The sequence below is a fragment of the Hemitrygon akajei genome, chromosome 9 (genome assembly GCF_048418815.1).
Source record: "Hemitrygon akajei chromosome 9, sHemAka1.3, whole genome shotgun sequence".
In the NCBI taxonomy this organism is placed as follows: domain Eukaryota; kingdom Metazoa; phylum Chordata; class Chondrichthyes; order Myliobatiformes; family Dasyatidae; genus Hemitrygon; species Hemitrygon akajei.
This window is the reverse complement of record NC_133132.1, coordinates 61878289-61899539: the sequence shown is the minus strand read 5'-3', so window position 1 is coordinate 61899539 and position 21251 is coordinate 61878289. Positions and strand designations below refer to the sequence as shown.

At 39.7% G+C, this 21251-nt stretch overlaps 1 protein-coding gene across 1 annotated transcript in view; it reads left to right on the top strand.

Annotated features, from left to right (window-relative positions):
• The window catches only part of LOC140733157 (CSC1-like protein 2), a gene marked incomplete at its 5' end in the record, with an annotated part of 101887 nt that overhangs the window by 46396 nt on the left and 34240 nt on the right, over positions 1–21251 (top strand). The window contains 1 exon segment of the mRNA XM_073056088.1: positions 13694–13780. Coding sequence (XP_072912189.1) covers positions 13694–13780 — 87 coding nt within the window.

The following is a 21251-nucleotide window of genomic DNA, read 5'->3' as shown; positions in this document are numbered from 1 at the left end:
GGCAGCACAATGCTTTTCTTCGAGTGTTTTCCATGTTGATGAGGGTGAGTACAAATGACTGATTTACAATAATTTAATTGTGAAAGTGCGCTTGATTTATCGTACAATTTCATTGGACCTCTGTGAACTACTCATCAATTTTATTGGTCTACTGTTATGAGGCAAAATGTTTACGAGGCGGCATGAAAAAAATCATGTATTAGCCGCTCCGTATTAAAGGCCGCAAAGTTCAAAGCTGTTCAAAATGTGGGAAAAAAGTAGCGGCTTAAAATCCGGAATCTACGGTATATACTTTCTGTTTTTACTATTGCTGTTTATATGTCTTTTATATTGTCTGCTTGTTAAACTCCTCTTTCGATTTGTATATTCTTTATTTGAAAATCAATAAAAAAGATTGAAAAATGAAATGAAATTTTAGTTACCTCTTCATGGAACTCTGGCATATTAGTAAAGTTTTATTTCCCTTTTCTGAACACATGCTGGCTTTCTGCTAACATGCCTGTTCTTATGAGCTGCTTTTCCAGCTCATTCTTTATTATTGTTTCCATTATCTTGCCTGCGATACACATTAAGCTTACTGGTCTATAGTTACCAGGGTGGTACCCTTCTTATATTCTGGGACAATGTTAGCCCATTTCCAGTCCTTAGGAATTTCACCAGTCTTCAATGACTTTTGAAAATACATGTTAGGGGGTTTGCATATATAATCACAGCCTTTTAGTACCATTAGATATATGTTATCTGGCCCTGGGGATTTATTAATTTTCAGCATTTCAGCTGAAGCAGGACCTCATTTTCTAAGATCTTTAAGTGACTTAAAACAACCTTATTTTTCTCTACGCTTAATGGCATATTGCTAACAGCTTTGCTCGTGAATGCTTTAGCAAAATATGAGTTAAGAGTTTCTGCTATGTTCCTCTCTACATAATTTAACACCCCATTATTATTCCTAATACGGGTGTCCCCCATTTTTTAAACGTTCGCTTTATGACACCTCGCTGTTACGAAAGACCTACATTAGTTACCTGTTTTCACTAACAGAAGGTGTTTTCACTGTTACGCAAAAAGGCAGCACGCGCCCCGAGCAGCCGAGCTCCTCCCCCGGAACTGCATTCTAGCCGGCATTGCTTAAACATGTGTCTGTGAGCATCTGTGCTTTATATCAATTTATTTTGTGCATCCGTTAGCAAGTTCTAAGGTATAGGAAAAGCCTAAAAGAGCTCGTAAGAGTGTTACACTTAGCACAAAACTAGACATAATTAAATGTTTCAATCATGATGAATGAAGTAAGGACAAAGTGAGTTTGGCTAAGGGTTTGTGGAAGTTGACGAAGATGATGTTGAAGAGGTTTTGGCATCCCATGACCAAGAACTGATAGATGAAGAGGAAAGGATAACAATCGAAACCAAACGCGGTAGTGAACGGCCCGAAAGTGATGTCGTCCAGGAACTGAACGGGAAGCAATTGCGTGAGATTTTCGCTGCGATTGACAACGCTGCAATGATTGCAGAAAAGTATGACTTTAATTTTGAAAGGGTACATAGGTTTAGGGCATATTTGCAGGATGGTTTGAGTGCTTACAAAGAACTGTATGATAGAAAAATGCGCAAGGCTAAGCAATCAAGCATACTGTCGTTTTTCAAGCCTTCCACATCTGCCACAGCAGACGATGAAACTCGACCTTTGACATCGAGGCAGGCAGACATAGAAGAAGATGACCTGCCTACCCTGATGGAAACAGAGGACGATGAGATGACACCCCAGTGTCCCACCACCCCAACCTCCAATGACTCAGCCTAACACACCATCATCAGTGTGCTCGCTGTCTTCCCGATTCTGGTAAGTGAAACTACACTGTACATACATTATTCCTACTTTATATAGGCTGTGTATTTTTATGTGTTATTTGGTATGATTCGGCAGCTTCATAGCTTAAAGGTTACTGGAGAGAGTGCTTCTGCCGAGAGCGCTCGCGTGAGATTTTTGCTGCGGTGGACAGTGCTGCAATGATTGCAGAAACGTATTTCTACTTTATATAGGCTGTGTATTTATCAGATCATTCCTGCTTTTACTATATGTTACTGTTATTTTAGGTTTTATGTGTTATTTGGCATGATTTTGGGTGGTAGAGTTGGTCTCCTGACGGTGTGTCTGGGCAGTCTTGTCTGATGGGTTTGGAGCTCCTTTCCGGGGAACGCGCTATGATGGTAGCGCGATATCAATATGCAGCAGCCTGTCCGGACTCTGGATTGGGGATTACCAAACGTTATGTGGATTTTCTGGTGTAGTCTGTTTTGTTGTGTGCTTTTGTGATATCATTCTGGAGAATGTCTCATTTTTTAACTGCATTGCATTTGTGGTTTCTAAATGACAATAAACTGAAACTGAACTGAACTGATTTGGTAGATATTTTTTGGGTCTGGGAATGCTCACAAATTTTTCCCATTTAAATAAATGGTAATTGCTTCTTCACTTTACGACATTCTGGCTTACGAACCGTTTCATAGGAACGCTCTGCCAGTGGGGGAAACCTGTACACTTAACTTCCTCCTTGATTTTTTTTTTAACTACTAAAGTATTGAAAAATCTCTTGGGGTCAATCTCAGCATTATCAGCAATATCCTTCTCAACCTGCCTTTTGGCAATCTGAATTTCCCTGTTGACTATAGCTCTTATATCTTCATATACCCTATGGTTAACATCATTACTATTTTTTCTGTATTCCTCATATAGCTGTCTTTTCTTCAGTGATATTTTTAATGTATATCTTTATTCATCCATGTAGTTGATCTGTTGTTTTTATTGCTTCTCCTGACCTTGGATGTGAACATTTCCTGCACTGTGTATACTACCTCTTTCAATCAACTGCATTGTTCCTCAACTAACTGACACCAAGCACCTCCTTCCAGTTTACTTTCTGAAGTCTTTGCCTCATCTGAACAAACTTTACCTTTCTGAAATTGGCTGAGTAACAGATAACAAAGGGTTGTTGTGAAGAATGGTTGCTTTTTTAGACTGGAGAGAGGCGAATACTTCTATTTCCCAGAGGATTGTTTCCCAAATTGTTTTTAAAAAAAAAACCTGTATTAATGACAAAGAATTGGAAGTTCAAGCCCCAACGTATAAATTTATGGATGACACAAAACCTAGCGGTGTTGTGAACTGCGAAGAGGATACTGAAGCGATTGTTGCAGCCCCTAACCTGTCCAGTGGAACGGGCAGATGAAGTTTACTCTGGAGAAGTGTGGGATGATACTTTTTGATCGGAAATAAAGAGGAGAAACAATGTGGAATAAAGGATATTGGTCACGTTGAAGGAGGGGTTGTGGACATCATGTGGCAAGAGGAATGTCAGGAGTGGCACAAGGAAAAGCTTTTTATGCCGTATGGGGTTGCAGTCTGGAATGCAGGTACATTATGGTATTTCCGTAGTGGCCTTTGAGAGGGAATTGGATAAATATGTAGTGGAGCAAAGTGTACAAGAGATGAGATCGACGATGGGACAACTGAGTGGTTCTAGTAAAGAGCCGGCACAGAATGGGGTACTTCAGTGCTGTGGCCATTCTAAACTAAGTTAGTGTCCTTCAGAGCTCTGCCCCTGCTAAGCTTTACTTTTAATACATGTTTAGAACCTCTGTCTAACTAAGCCATTTTAACAGCTAAAGACATAGAAGGAATAAAAGCTACAAAGTCTGGAGTTCTAAAAGTGAAATCAGAAGATGCTCAAGATTACAAGGTCAGACTGAAAAGAGGAAGTGGAAAAAGGCTGCAGAAGTTTCTTTCCCCTGGAGCGATTGAGGAACTGAATATAACATTATGAGGGCTGCAGATGGAGTAGACGGCAGCTTTCACCTGTATCAAAGGCAGATAACGTTAGAGAACATAGAATAAATGTAAGATATTTCATAGTTCTTAGTAAATTTATTACCAATGTGTGTGTGTGTGTGTGTGTGTGTGTATATGGTGTCCTGAAGGCAGTTTGATGTTGTTTACAACTTCACTCTGGCAACCTCTGTGTTGACACTGGTGCCGAGCTGTATCAGCACTTGCCCTTCCCTCGGACTACATCAATGACGTGGAAAGTTGGAACCCGCTGCATGGGTTACTGCCGGCCTGCGCCCTGGAGAGGACACAGTCCAGCAGAGGCACAAACCCATGATCCCCTGGGGTTGACGGCTGCCTACTACTATAACCCTGAGATTCGTTTTATTGTGGGCAGTCACAGTAAATACAGGAAACACAATAGAATCAATGAAAGACTGCACCCAATAGGACGGACATACAATCAATGTACTAAAGTCAACAATTTATGCAAATACAAAAGGGATAGAGAGAAGAGGTAATAATAAATAAGCAATAAATAGAGAACATGAGATGAAGAGTCCTTGAATGAGTGGGAACAGTTCAGTGATGGGGCGAGTGAAGTTATTCCCTCTTGTTGAGCCTGTTGGTTGAGGGGAAATAACTGTTCCTGAACCTGGTGACACGGGTCCTGAGGCATCTGACCTCCTTCCTGTTGGCAGCAGTGAAAAGGGATAACAACCTGGGTGGTGGCGTCCCCGATGATGGGTTCTGCTTTCCTGTGACAACGCTCTGTGTAGATGTGCTCAGTGGTGTGGAGGGCTTTACCCATGATGGACTGGGCCATATCCACTATTTTTTGTAGGATTTTCTATTCAACGGAATTGATATTTTCCTATCGGGCCACGATGCAGCCAGTCAATGTACTCTCCATTACACCTCTATAGAAATTAGATACAGGTTTGGATGACGTGCCAAAACTTTGTAAAAGTCTAAGACAGTGGAGGCACTGAACTGAATTGAAATGAAGTGACTTTATTACTTACATCCTTCATATACATGATGAGTAAGAATTTTTACGTTATGTCTCCGTCTAAATGTGCAATTTATAGTAATTTATGATAAATATAATTTACAACAGGATAGTCAATATAACATAGAAATACAGTGTTGTCAGCATGAATTAATCAGTCTGAAGTCCTGGTGGAAGAAGCTGTCCTGGAGCCTGTTGGTCCTGGCTTTTATGCTGTGGTACTGTTTCCCAGATGGTAGCAGCTGGAACAGTTTGTAGTTGGGGTGACTCGGGTCTCCAGTGATCCTTCGGGTCCTTTTTACACACCTGTCTTTGTAAATGTCCTGAATGGTGGGAAGTCATATCTACAGATGTGCTGGGCTGTCCGCACCACTCTCTGCAGAGTCCTGCGATTGAGGGAAGTACAGTTCCTTACCAGGCAGTGATGCAGCTAGCCAGGATGCTCTCAATTGTGCCCCTGCAGAAAGTTCTTAGGATTTGGGGACTCACGCCAAACTTCTTCAACTCTCTGAGGTTAAAGAGGCATTGTTGTGCTTTCTTCACCACACAGCTGGTATGTACAGACCACATGAAATCCTCGGTGATGCTTATGCCGAGGAACTTAAAGCTGTTCACCCTCTTAACCCCAGATCAGTTGATGTCTATAGGGGCTAGCCTGTCTCCATTCCTCCTGTAGTTCACAACTAGCTCCTTTGTTTTTGCGACATTGAGGGAGAGGTTGTTTTCTTGACACCACTGTGTCAGGGTGATGACTTCTTCTCTGTAAACTGCCTCATTATTATCTGAGATTAGGCTAATCAATGTAGTGTCATCAGCAAATATAATTAGCAGACTGGAGCTGTGGGTGGTGACACAGTCATGGGTTTACAGAGAGTAAAGGCTGGGGCTTAGTACACAGCCCTGAGGGGCTCCTGTGTTGAGGGGCAGAGGTGAGGGAGCCCCCTCTTACCACCTATCAGCAATCTGACAGGACGTCTAGGATCCAGCTACACAAGGCAGGGTGAAGGCCGAGGTTTCTGAGCTTCTTATCGAGCCTGGAGGGAATTATGGTGTTGAATGCTGAACTGTCGTCCAAGAACAGCATTCCCACATAAGCATCCTTCTTCTAAGGACGGTGTGTAGAGCTGTGGCTATTGTGTTATCTGTCAATCGCTTGTGTTGGTGGATGAATTTTAGGGGGTCCAGTGTGTGTGGTAACATGCTGCAGATGTAGTCCTTGACCAATCTCTCAAAGCATTTGCTTATTATTGAGGTGAGTGCGACAGGACGCCAATTGTTCAGACATGTTACCTTGGTCTTTTTAGCTGCAGGGACATGGTGGATGTTTTGAAGCAGGAGGGCACTCTACATTGGGAGAAGGAGAGATTAAAAATGTCAAACATTGCCATGCTTTCTTCATTTTGGCACTGGCCCAGGACAGATCCTCTGAAATGATAACACCTGGGAATTTAAAGTTGCTGACCTCTCCATTTCTGATTCGCTGATGAGGACTGGCTCATGTACCTCTGGTTTCCTCCTCCTGAGGTCAATAATCAGTTCCTGCTTCCGAGGTCAATAATCAACCCAGGTAAGTGTGAAGTGGTTCATTTTGGTAGGTCAAATATGATGGCAGAATATAGCATTAATGGTAAGACTCTTGGCAGTGTGGAGGATCAGAGGGATCTTGGGGTTCGAGTCCATAGGACGCTCAAAGCAGCTGTGCGGGTTGACTCTGTGGTTGAGAAGGCATACGGTGTATTGGCTTTCATCAATCGTGGGATTGAGTTTAAGAGCCGAGAGGTAATGTTGCAGCTATATGGACCCTGGTCAGACCCCACTTGGAGTACTGTGCTCAGTTCTGGTCGCCTCACTACAGGAAGGACGTGGAAACTATAGAAAGGGTGCAGAGGAGATTTGCAAGGATGTTGCCTGGATTGGGGAGCATGCCTTATGAGAATAGGTTGAGTGAACTCAGCCTTTTCTCCTGGAAGCGACGGAGGATGAGAGGTGATCTGATAGAGGTGTACAAGGTAATAAGAGGCATTGATCGTGTGGATAGTCAGGCTTTTTCCCAGGGCTGAAATGGCTAACACGAGAAGGCACAGGTTTAAGGTGCTTGGAAGTAGTTACAGAGGAGATGTCAGGGGTAAGTTTTTTTACTCAGAGAGTGGTGAGTGCGTGGAATGGGCTGCCGGCAACAGTGGTGGATGTGGAAATGATAGGGTCTTTTAAGAGAATCCTGGATAGGTACATGAAGCTTAGGAAAATAGAGGGCTATGGGTAACCCTAGGTAATTTCTAAGGTAAGGACATGTTCAGCACAGTTTTGTGGGCCGAAGAGTCTGTATTGTGCTGTAGGTTTTCTATGTTTCTAATCAATTCCTGCTCCTGAGGTCACTAGTCAGCTCCTCCACCCGAGGTCACTAATATTTCGAGGGGATTTGAGTGAAGAGTACCAGGAACACACTTGTCAGCAAGAGTGGCGGAAGTAATCGCTGACAGTATTTACTAAGTGTGTAGACAAACACTTCAATTACCTAGTCATGGGATGTCGTGAGCCAAATGCTGAGAGATGGAATTAATGTAGATCCTGAGGCATGTTTTTGGCCCAAAATATCGACAACGCCTTTCCTTCCACAGATGCTGCTCAGCCCACTGAGTTCCTCTGAATCTAGCCTGTCTGGACCGGATAGAACTTCATAAGTTTCTCTGAGATCTATTGAACTATTCCAGTCTCTCCTTGTACATCAGTCCTGCCATCTCAGGAATAAACCTTCACTGCATACACTCCATGCCAAGGTCATCCTCTATTGTACATCAGTCCTACCATCTCAGGAATAAACCTTCACTGCATACGCTCCATGCCAAAGTCATCTTTCATTACAAGATGGTGATAATTGAACTTGGTCTATTATTATCACGTGCACGGAGATACAGCAAAAAACATTTCATTTCCATTGCATCCAGGCAGATCATACCATACAGAAGTATATTGAGGTAGGAAAAAAGATAACGGTGCAGAATATAGTGTAACAGATATGGAGAACGTGTAGATAAACAAATAAAGTTGAAGGGCTCTGATTAAGAAGATTGTGAGATTAATAATTCACCTGTAGTGTATGCAAGGACCCTTGAAGAGTTTGATAACAGTGAGATAGAAGCTGTCCTTGAATCTGGTGCTTGCTGCTCTCATGCCTCTGTACCATAACCTGACAGCTGCAGTAAGACATGCTTGCTCCTGTGTTCATATTTTCTCAAAGTGAGATACAACGTTGCATCAACTTCCCAGAGCCTGATGCGTTCTGTTGCTTGTTATCAGTGATTAGTAAGCAAGAACGTTGCATCCTAACACCAAACCTCACTGTAAGCAATGTAACTTCAATGATAACATCCCCACAAGCAACATCAGTGACATTATTTTGAATTACTTCTGGTTTTGTTTAAACTGACTCTCACTCTCCTCTCCCATCAGATTCCTCTTCCTTCAGCACCTTACCTCTTCCACCTATCACCCCCAACTTTTCATTTCTTATCCTCCCCTAGCCACCGACTTTCCCCCTCATCTGGTTTCATCTACCACTTCCCATCATGTACTGTACTATTTCCCCTTACTTCCACCTTTTTTATTCTGGCTTCTTCCCCCTTCCTTTCCAGCTTTGAAGACGGGCCTCCGCTACAAAAGTCAGCAGTTTATTCCTGTCCATTGATTCTGCCTGATCTGCTGAATTCCTCCAGCATTTTGTGCTTACTGCTTTGTGTAAATCATTCTGCTACTGGCACTTCCTCATTTGCACTTTCCTAATACTGTAATTGCTTTTCTCTTTTTTAAGAAGCCAATGAGTGAACCTTACTTTGCTCTTTTCAGTTGAAATGGTGCAGTTTCAGGACTTTCTGAATTTGTTTCATTTCCCATCTTTGCGTTTGCTGATTTCTGTTAAATATTAGAACAGCTTGTGCCAGGAGGACCCTGAATATTTATTACTTAAAAATAAGAACACAGGGAGAGAGCTCTGAGTTCAAGTGACAATGAGATACTTTGAGGTGCTGGCACTGATGTAACATGGGAAATGTGGCAGCCTGTCTGTGAACAGAGCGTCCCCACAAACTCCGTGACCTAGAATCACAGGGATGTTGCTGCAGACCCAGGTCATTCAGCCCCTCGCTTGTGACTTGTGGATTATCCCCAACTATACATCTGGTTTGTTGCCTTACCCGTGTAGGTGGTGATAATCATCTGTGATAATTCATTGTTGGGGTTGTGTTAGAATGGGGCAACTTTTGGCTTTGGTACAATAGGCTTGGATGATAACAGGCGTGGGCAATGTAAGTAGCTGTTAAGCTTTTTCTTGCTCATTCTTCATCTGTAAGTGTTACTAAGGGCAGTAAGAATGGCTCCAGACGCTATGTTTTGTTCTTTGTGTGAGATGAGTTTGTAAAATGTGTGCAGGATAGTTTTTTGCAGCAATACATAGAGGTACTGACTAGAGAAGGGGCAGTGTTGGATCTCCTGTTAGGGAATGAGATAGGTCAGGTGACGGACGCATGTGTTGGGGAGCACTTTGGGTCCAGTGATCACAATACCATTAGTTTCAATGTAATTATGGAGAAGGATAGGACTGGACCCAGGGTTGAGATTTTTGATTGGAGAAAGGCTAACTTTGAGGAGATGTGAAAGGATTTAGAAGGAGTGGATTGGGACAATTTGTTTTATGGGAAGGATGTAATAGAGAAATGGAGGTCATTTAAAGGTGAAATTTTGAGGGTACAGGATCTTTATGTTCCTGTTAGGTTGAAAGGAAAGGTTAAAAGTTTGAGAGTGCCATGGTTTTCAAGGGATATTGGAAACTTGGTTCAGAAAAAGAGGGAGATCTACAATAAATATAGGCAGCATGGAGTAAATGAGGTGCTCGAGGAATATAAAGAATGTAAAAAGAATCTTAAGAAAGAAATTAGAAAAGCTAAAAGAAGATATGAGGTTGCTTTGACAAGTAAGGTGAAAATAAACCCGAAGGGTTTCTACAGTTATATTAATAGCATAAGGATACTGAGGGATAAAGTTGGTCCCTTAGAGAATCAGAGTGGACAGCTATGTGTGGAGCCGAAAGAGATGGGGGAGATTTTGAACAATTTCTTTTCTTCGGTATTCACTAAGGAGAAGGATATTGAATTGTGTAAGGTAAGGGAAACAAGTAGGGAAGTTATGGAAACTATGACAATTAAAGAGGAGGAAGTACTGGTGCTTTTAAGGAATATAAAAGTGGATAAATCTCCGGGTCCTGGCAGGATATTCCCTAGAACCTTGAGGGAAGTTAGTGTAGAAATAGCAGGGGCTCTGACAGAAATATTTCAAATGTCATTAGAAACGGGGGTGGTGCCGGAGGATTGGCGTATTGCTCATGTGGTTCCATTGTTTAAAAAGGGTTCTAAGAGTAAACCTAACAATTATAGGCCTGTAAGTTTGACGTCAGTGGTAGGTAAATTAATGGAAAGTATTCTTAGAGATGGTATATATAATTATCTGGATAGACAGGGTCTGATTAGGAACAGTCAGCATGGATTTGTGCGTGGAAGGTCATGTTTGACAAATCTTATTGAATTTTTTGAAGAGGTTGCGAGGAAAGTTGACGAGGGTAAAGCAGTGGATGTTGTCTATATGGACTTCAGTAAGGCCTTTGACAAGGTTCCGCACGGAAGGTTAGTTAGGAAGGTTCAATAGTTAGGTATTAATATTGAAGCAGTAAAATGGATTCAACAGTGGCTGGATGGGAGATGCCAGAGAGTAGTGGTGGATAACTGTTTGTCAGGTTGGAGGCCGGTGACTAGTGGTGCGCCTCAGGGATCTGTATTGGGTCCAATGTTGTTTGTCATATTCATTAATGATCTGGATGATGGGGTGGTAAATTGGATTAGTAAGTATGCAGATGATACTAAGGTAGGTGGCTTTGTGGATAATGAAGTAGGTTTTCAAAGCTTGCCAAGAGATTTAGGCCAGTTAGAGGAGTGGGCTGAACGATGGCAGATGGAGTTTAATGCTGTTAAGTGTGAGGTGCTGCATTTTGGTAGGAATAATCCAAATAGGACATACATAGTAAATGGCAGGGCATTGAAGAATGCAGTAGACCAGAGTGATCTAGGAATAATGGTGCATAGTTTCCTGAAGGTGGAATCTCATGTGGATAGGGTGGTGAAGAAAGCTTTTGGTATGCTGGCCTTTATAAATCAGAGCATTGAGTATAGGAGTTGGGATGTAATGTTAAAATTGTACAAGGCTGAATTTGGAGTATTGTGTACAGTTCTGGTCACTGAATTATAGGAACAGTATCAACAAAATAGAAAGAGTACAGAGAAGATTTACTAGAATGTTACCTGGGTTTCAGCACCTAAGTTACAGGGAAAGGTTGAACAAGTCAGGTCTTGATTCTTTGGAGTGTAGAAGGTTGAGGGGGGACTTGATAGAGGTATTTAAAATAATGAGGGGGATAGATCGAGTTGACGTGGATAGGCTTTTTCCATTGAGAGTAGAGGAGATTCAAACAAGAGGACATGATTTGAGAGTTAGGGGGCAAAAGTTTCAGGGTAACACAAGGGGGAATCTCTTTACTCAGAGAGTGGTAGCTGTGTGGAACGAGCTTCCAGTAGAAGTGGTAGAGGCAGGTTTGGTATTGTCATTTAAAGTAAAATTGGATAGGTAAATGGACAGGAAAAGAATGGAGGGTTATGGGCTGAGTGCGGGCCAGTGGGACTAGGTCAGTGTAAGCATAGGCACGGACTAGAAGGGCCGAGATGGCCTGTTTCCGTGCTGTAATTGTTAAATGGTTATGTAGGAATTCTGGGAGACCTTTAGCTTCTGCACCGAGCTGCAGCTCCTTGGAGAATGTGTTAAAGAAATGGAGCTGCAACTCGTTGACCTTTGACTCATAAGGAAAACTGTGAAGGTGATAAACAGGAGCTACAGGGAGATAGTCACCCCTAGGTTGCAGGGGGCAGGTGAATGGACGACTGTTGGGAAAGGGAAGGGAAATAGGCTGCTGGTACAGAGTAACCCTGTGACCATTACCCTCAATAACAAATATATCGTTTGGATACTGTTGGGGTAGGGTCGACATACCAGGGGAGCTGCAGCAACTGGATCTTTAGCGTTGTGGCTCAGAAGAGAAGGAACAAAGAAGAAATGCAGTGGTGATAGGAGATTCCATTGTTGGAAGAGTGGAGGTCCTAAAGAGAGAATTTAGAGAGCTAGGTAGAAAGCTGAAATGCAGGACATGTAGAAAGTGTGAAGTGTTGCATTTTGAGATGGTATAGTTAATCACAGGACTCGTAGCAGTGTGGGCCATATAGGTCCAAGACCCATAGCTCCCTGAGGCTACATCCACACTATGCTGGATAAATCCGTAACCGAAGCTTTTTCTCTTCGTTTTTACACTCCATCCACTCTAAAACGGCGTTTTCATCCCCCGAAACCGGATCTTTTCAGAAACGCTTTCCAGGCTGGATATTTTTGAAAACGCTGTTCAGGCAGATCAGTGTAGATGGGGTAACTGGAGACTTTTGAAAACGCTATCAGACGGCAGCGTGCTATTTCATTGTTTTCTTGAACGCAACCTAACAATTTCAGAACAGACGGCAATGAGACTGAAGCCAGAAGAGTTAGAAATGTACTCACCAAATAGTTTGACCCATAACTTACTGAATAAATAAGTATACTGTACTCACTTTGCCGTTTTCTGTCCTTGCTCATATGAAGGTGGTTTACCTATTTATGCAAGTACTTTGACAATAGATGTGTAACAGCCTAATGTAACATTGTATGGAAATACAAGATAACACTGATGCAGACATGTTTTATACATTTAACAAGGTGCTTTATTAATATAACAGAGTTAGTCAGTTTTTCAATGTTCGTCGTCAGCCGGGTCAATCTGTCTGTGAACTCCCTGTTGGTTGCCGCCGTACGCTCCAGTATTTGTGTTTTTTTTTTTAGTTTTAGGTTCTCCTGCGCGAGAGCCAACAGCTGTCCGTCGTTTTAAGTTTTTCTAGTCTGTAACTACACAAACACGCGCTTTTACAGTGAGATTCGACACCAAGTATGTCGCTTGTTTTCGGTAGATGTGTCCTGCGAATGCGCAGGAGGAGGAGATACGCTGAAATCTCTGTTTCAGTGTGGATAGAGATATTTTCAAAAACGCATAGTGTTTTCAAAAACCTATCGTTCTTACGCAAAACCGGTGTTTTCAAAATTATCCGATCTCGTGTGGATGTAGCCTGAAAGTGATTGATGGGATGATAAAAATGGCATACAACATATTCGCCTTTATTATTTGTATTGAGTTCAAGAGTCAGGAAATGATGTTGCAGTTGCACAAAACTCTGGTTAGGCAATATCTGAAGTAATAAATTTACTTTTGATTACTCCATAATAGGAAGGATGTGGACGCTGTGCAGAGGCTTCAGAAGGAGTTAATCAGGATGCTGTCATCATTAGAGGCATGAGCTATAAAGGAGAGGTTGGACAAATGTGTGTTGTTTTCTCTGGAGGGGCAGAGGCCGACAGGAGTCCTGATAGAAGTTTATAAGCGTCTATGAGCCATAGTTAGACCGGACAGCTGGTATCTTTTCCCCACTGTCGAAATGTCTAATATTAGAGGGCATGCATTAAGGGTGAGAGGGGGAGATGTACAGGACAATTTTTTATGCGGAGATTAGTGGGTGATCAGAATGGACAGGCATGGTAAGCTTTTCTCAAGGACACGTGTAGGCTTTAACTGCCCCACTGAATGCCCTCTTGCTAAACTGAGAAGAGAGGGATAATCATTGCTTTTTCAGAGATTTGATTACTGTCTGAAATTTTCTCCTCACATTTCTAAATTCATCACCCCAACAGGTCTGCTGAAAACCGGCTCACTATGCACAAACTCTACACCTTCCTCATTATAATGGTGCTGATATTGCCATCGCTGGGTCTAACAAGGTAAGGCCTCCATTAACACCAAGGATTTTGAATTTTAATCCGGATATGTGATTAGTCCAAAGCCCACATCATTCATTTCTAGTTGAAGTGAGAGGCTCCCTTCAATCATTCAGTTCTTGAACCTGCACAGTTGTAATTGCCACCCATCACCATGACCATGTCAAACTGCAGTGGACTTTTTTTTGGTTCTGATTTGTGTTTATTTTATGCTTTCTCTTGAGAATGTTGTTTATAATGTGCTATGTACCTGTGATGCTGCTGCAAGTTAAACTTTTTTTTATTGTTCTTGTTCCCTGTGTACTTGTGCACAGGGCAACAAACTCCACTTTGGGGTTTGAGTGGTCACCAGATGGCAGTACTTGTCATCATTGAAGAAAGGGGTGCAGGTAGGTTAGACTGGTGACAAAGCCTCCTCCATTAATGGAGCAGCTGCTTTTATAACAATTTGACAGGTTTGTGGAGGAATTTTAAATGCTCAGTTTTGGAAACTCAATTCCACTGTCTGTCTGTCTTGATAATTAAATAGTTCATTGTGTTTGACAAGTCATAAACAGCACGAAAGCAGGCTTTTTGATCCACTAACTGCACCCCAACCATCAACCACTCATTTGCACCAATCCTATGCTAATCCCATTTTAATCTCATAGCTGCCAGTTAACCTAGAGACCTGCATGCTTTTTGGCATGTGGGACTTAACTGGAGCACAAGGGAAACCTACATGGTCACAGAGAGAACATGCAAACTCCACACAGACATCACCGGAGGTCAGCATCAAGCCTGAGGTTGTGAGGCAGTGGTTTCACCCGCTGTGCCACTCTGCGGAAGTATAAATTAAGAGCTGAACTAAATTATTCACAATTTCTCTCATTCAATTCTATAGCCATTCAGACATCAGGCATATTGCCACATTAGGGAAGGAATATTTGGGTGAGTGGTGGAGTTGGTGGGAACTTGGGGAGAATAAAATATGATCAGTGCTTGACGGTAAGCATGAGCTCAGTGGGCTGAAGGGCCTGTTTTGGTGCTGTAACTTTATCCAGTTATACCAAAGAGTATTTCATACCAGTTCACTTATTGCTGCAGCAATTTGCTACATTTTCTATAATCCAGCAGTGGCTGCAATTCCAAGCTTTCTTCTTTGCAGTGTGAACTGTGTGGAGCATATTGAGGTCATGAAGAGCATTGCAGAAATGTGACTTTTCTTTCTCCCAGGATTTCAACTCTTTTTGGTCATCTGTGGAAAGTCAGCATTTATTGCCAATCCCTGACTGCCTTTGAGAATATGGGTGGGGGGTGGGGGGGGGGAATCCTTCCTATAGTTTGCTGAGCAGGTACAGTAACGATTCTGGTACCATCAGGTAGTTCCCTGACCTTTCAGGGGGCATCTCAGAGTCCACAGCCACCTAGAACCACTCTGACGATCTACGTGGAACATAACTCCACCCACCCTCAAACCCTTCAGCCGAGTCACCAGGAGACGCTCATGGAGTGAGCACTGTTTTAGATTCGCTCCATAACCTTTACTTTTTTAACCTATGATCACCATTATTTAACTTATTTTTACCTACACCAGAAGATTCTTGTTACTTTTTGGACTTATCTTTAAGAGGGTACTCTGAATTTTGAAGAAATGAGTACTGAAATGGCTTTAAGATCTAAAGGGCGAGACCCTGGGGAAGATTCTAACGGCAATGGAAAGAAAAAAAAGACTGATCCTAACCGTACTGAATTGACTTCTGATACGATATTGGAGCTCTTGAATGAAAAATTTGAAGAACAATGACAAACTTTCAAAGCAGATTTAAAGGCTTTCCAGGATTCTCAGGATAAGATTGATCATGAAGTTAAACAGCATCAATCTCTAATCGCAACTCTGCAAGAGGACACTCGGAAGCGAGACTTGAAAATCGAGAAACTGGAGCAGAAGTTATATTCGGCGATTAAACAGTTGGAAATACTTAAAGCCAAGAGTGTTGATTTTGAAAATCGGTCTAGAAGACAGAATTTACGCATACTTGGTCTCCCGGAAGGTATCGAACAAGGGGACCCCTCGAAGTATTTTGCTCAACTTTTAAAGGATGCGTTCCCTTCTGTATTCCCAGACAGTCCTCCGTTACTTGATTGTGCCCATAGAATTATGCGCTGATCACCAAGTTCTTCATCTAAACCACCGGTTGTAATTGTTCGATTTCATTATGTGCATGTTAAAGAGCACCTTATTCGTTTGGCTCGGCGTTTAGGGATGATTAAATTGAGAGAATTCCACTTTCGGCTCATGGAGGATTTCAGCCCAGAAGTAATGAAGGCACGGCTCGATTTTAAACCTTTGATGTCTGAATGTTATGAGAAAAACCTAAAACCAGCGCTTTTAAACCCTGCGAAACTTAGAATCTCGCCTTTGAATGCACCACGTCGTGTTTTTCTCTCCACATCTGATGCTCGAAGCTTTCTGGATGAGAACTATCCTACTGTTTTGGATTCTCATGTATGGTTTTGATCGTTACAAGATAGTTTTTGTTTCCAAAACCAGATTTTGTTTCTGACTATTGGTGTAGGTTTATTTTACATTTTATATTCCAGTTAAAGTTTTTCTTTATCGACATACTGATCTTTTAAATTTACTTACTTTAACCATTGTATTTTATTTTTGGTTATTATTATTAATCCTTTGAAGGTGAATTTTTTTAACGTTTTGATATCTTCATTTTTTGTGTAACTAAGATGGCGGTTTCTTTTCTAAAATATTTCTTGTTTTTTTTAAAATTTCGCCGTCTTCTTCCTATAATGCCTTTCTTATCACATCCTAACTTTTATTTGTTCGGGTTTTAACACGATTTATAAGTTACCAGTGTTTATATTTTTTTTACTAGCAATTATATTAAGAAGTCTGTTTTAGTATAGTGTTAATTACTTTTTGGGTGGATTTTTTTTTCCTCCTTTATATATCTGGAGTCGCCTTCTGGAGACATGGGGGTAGATTTAGTCTCACAATTTCTTTTTTTCCTGGCCTTTTTCAGGCTCAGGAGGGTCTCTTTTCTGTGGGTGGTGGGCGGGGGGGGGGGGTTCCCTTTTAATTCTATTGCTTTTTTTATTAGTTTTTCTAGTTTTTTCATTTGGGCTGATTTCAAACTACTAAAATGTCTGCCGTGTCGTCATTTCTGGGTCCTCCCCTTATTTTTGTTCATCTTCCGTGTGCATGACTTCATACTTTGGTTAACTCTTTATATACCAAAGGGTTGATTTTAGAAATATGGCTCAGACCATTAATTTTGTTTCTTGGAATACTAATGGCTTAAACCATCCGATTAAACGGAAAAAGATTTTTAAAGTATTCCAAAGACTGAATGCGCATATTATTTTTGTACAAGAAACTCGTGAGGAAAGAGGATAATCAATGTTTTTTAGGTTTTGGAAGGATCAACAGTACCATTTGAATTCGAATGCTAAAGTACGGGGAGTTCCAATTTTTATTGACTCCTCTATTGCTTTTGTTCAACACGATATTATTTCGGATCCAAGTGGTAGATTTTTGTTAATTACTAGGTTACTTTTTAATAAGAAGGTTGCTATGGTTAATGTTTATGCTCCAAATGTGGATTATCCTGATTTCTTTAAGTCTTTATTTACTTCTCTACCTAATCTAAATGAATATATGTTAATAATGGGCGGTGACTTCAACTGTTGTTTAAATCCTTTGCTGGATAGATCTATATCCATTCAGACTTTACCAAATAAGTCGGCCACTTACATCAATTCTTTTTTGACTGATAATGGAATTTTCGATATTTGGAAATTTCTGCATCCTAAGGACAAAGAGTTTTCATTTTTCTCACGTTTATCATTCTTACTCGAGAATTGACTTTTTTTATTGACTCTCATTTTATTCCATCTGTAACTGGTTGTAATTATGACATTATAGCCATCTCTGATTATGCTCCAATGAAACTTTCTATTAAATTAATGGATAATGCTTCTAGTACTAAGCAATGGCGATTTGATTCTACCTTACTGCAAGATCCGGATTTCATTAAATTTATGAAGGAACAGATTGATTTCTTCTTTTCAACTAATTTCATGGATGAAATTTCCTGCGGAATACTTTGGGACACTTTTAAAGCATATATATGTGGACAGATTATCACCTATTCTGTTGGTTTGAGAAAACGTATTAAGAAGGAAACTCTTTTATTGGTTGATAAGATTAGAGAAATTGACAAGAAATATTCGATTGCTCCTAGTAAAGAGCTTTACAAACAAAGGGTTGAACTTCAAATGGAACACAGTTTGTTACTTACATCTTCGATTGAAAATCAATTAACGAAAACCAGAACTGATTTTTATATACATAGTGATAAATCGGGTAAACTGTTTGCTAACCAATTGAAAAATGCTTCGGTTAAACGTCAGATTATTAAGATTCATCAACAGAATGGTGAACTGACAGTTGACCATGATGAGATAAACAAATCTTTTCAAGACTTTTATACCTCTCTGTATCATTCTGAATTTCCTCATGATCCTAATACCATGCATGATTTTCTTGGGAAATTGAATTTTCCAAAATTATCATCAGAAGAACTTTTAATATTAGAAACTCCTCTAACGGATGCAGAAATTAAAGGTGTTATTTCCTCTATGAATTCTGGGAAAGCACCAGGTCAAGATGGGTATACAGTGGAATTTTTAAAGTGATTTTCCTCTACTCTTTCTCCTTGGTTATGCAAGGTTTTTGAAGAAGCAATTAGACTAGGTAAATTGCCACAATCTTTTTATAGAGCTTCCATTTCTTTAATATTGAAAAAAGATAAAGATCCTACTGATTGTGCATCCTATAGACCAATATCCTTATTGAATGTAGATTCCAAGATCTTGTCCAAGTTACTGGCGACCAGGGTGGAGCAGGTATTACCTCAAATTAGCTCGGAGGATCAAACTGGTTTTATTAAAAATCGCTATTCTTTTTTCAATATTAGGACATTTATATCCTGGATTAAATTGATATATCATACTCCAGTAGCCTCGGTTTTTACTAACAATCAAAGATCTCCCTTTTTTTGTTTATTTCGGGGTACCAGGCAAGGTTGACCTCTTAGTCCATTATTATTTGATATTGCTCTGGAACCTTTGGCAGTTGCTATCAGAGAATCACCTAACATTTTTGGCATCACTCGTGGGATGGATATACATAAGTTATCATTATACGCAGATGACTTGTTGTTATATTTTTCTGATCCTGAGAAATCCATTCCTGCAGTTATATCATTGTTGGCTCAGTTTAGTAATTTTTCCGGGTATAAATTGAATCTTAGTAAGAGTGAATTGTTCCCCTTAAATAGACAGGTTCCAATTTATGGAAATTTACCTTTTAAATTAGTTAATGACTTTTTTAATATACTTAGGGATTAAAATTACAAAAAATCATAAGGAGTTATTCAAGGTTAATTTTTTACCCTTAATTGATTAGATTAAATGTTTGTTCACTAAATGGTCTTTATCTCTGATAGGTCGGATTAATGCTATTAAAATGATTATTTTACCCAAGTTCTTATATATATATTTCAAGCGGTACCAATTTTTATTCCAAAATCCTTTTTTGACAATTCAAAAATTTCCTCATATATATGGTAGAACAAAAATCCTAGATTAGGTAAAGATATTTACAGAAGGCAAGGAAGGAAGGTGGATTGGCATTGCCTAATTTTAGATTTTATTATTGGGCAATTAATATTCGATATTTGAAATATTGGTTAAGGGATTGGGATTTATCTCCTAGCCCTCATTGGGTAAATCTGGAAACTAAATCTGTACAAGGATTTTCATTGGGTTCTATTTTAGGGACTTCTCTTCCCTTTGTTCTTTCTAAATTGCATAAACAAATTGACAATCCGATAGTCAAACACACTTTACGTATATGGTTTCAATTTCGGAAATTTTTTGGATTGAATCAATTTGTTTTAACTATTCCTATTGTATCCAATTTCTTTTTTCATCCTTCTATTATGGACCAAGCTTATTCAGCTTGGAAGACTAAAGGAATACTATGATTTTCTGATCTATTTTTGGATAATTGTTTTATGTCTTTTGAACAATTATCTAATAAATATAATTTGCCCAGATCTCATTTTTTTTTAGATATTTACAGATTAGGAATTTCTTAAACACTGTACTTCCTACCTTTCCAAATCTTGATTCTTCGGGTATTTTGGAGAAATTGTTAGAACCAAATCCTTTTCAGAAAGGTGTAATATCAAATGTTTACAATATAATTATGAAAATACGTTCAGAGGCCTTTTATAAGATTAAAAATCATTGGGAAAGAGAACTTAACTTTATTACCCCTATTGAGAATTGGGATAAAATTCCTCAATTAGTTAATTTATCCTCTATATGTGCTAAACATTCATTGATACAGTTTAAAGTTGTGCACAGGGCTCATATGTCCAAGGATAAATTGGCTCGTTTTTATTCCCATATAAATCCTATATGTTTCAGATGTCATTCTGAGATAGCTTCTTTAACTCATATGTTTTGGTCATGTCCGCTTTTGAAAAAATATTGGAAAGACATTTTCGATATTATTTCTACGGTATTGAACATTGATTTACAACCACATCCTATTACTGCAGTCTTTGGTTTACCAATGATGGGGTCAATCCATTTATCTTCTTCTGCTTGTCGGATGATTGCATTTCTTACATTAATGGCTAGAAGATCTATTTTGTTGTATTCGAAATAAATTAATCCCCCTACCGTATTTCATTGGTTTTCTCAAACTATGTTATGTCTAAATTTGAAGAAAATTAGAAGTGTCGTATATGACCCTTCTATTATATTTGAAAAGATTTGGAGGCCATTTATTCAATATTTTCACATGATGTAATTTGACCCTGTTCCAATCCTATTTGTTTTTCCGGTTTTGATTATATATATTTATGTTGAGAGGATTGGAGTTGGGGACACTGATGATTTTGTAATTTTTTTAATAGATACTATAAACAGCCCATTTATTTGTTTTTATTTTTTTTAATTTAAAAAAAAATTTTTTTCTCCTTTTTTTTCTTAATAGTTTAGTTTTTCTTAGGGTATTAATATTTTTGTTTCTTTTTCTCAACATGAATTACTTAGTTTTTTGTTTTGTTTATATGATATTTGTATCATTCATGATTTGGGAAGACAACTATAATGTACTTATTGCTTATGTATCCTTTTATGTTCATTTTAATTTTGTAAGTTTGTAATCCCATTATCTATGTACTAATCTTATCATGTTGATATTGATAAAAAGATTGAAAAAGAAAGAAACGCTTAAGCCAGTTTGGCTTCAAGAAACAATCTGCTGGAGGAATTTAGCAGGTGGGGCAGCAACTGTGGAGGGGGAGAAGTTGTCATTGGGGGGTCAAAACCTGGATCAGAAACTGTCAGCCCAAAATATCTGCAATTCCTTTCCCACCACAATTGTTGCTTCAGATTC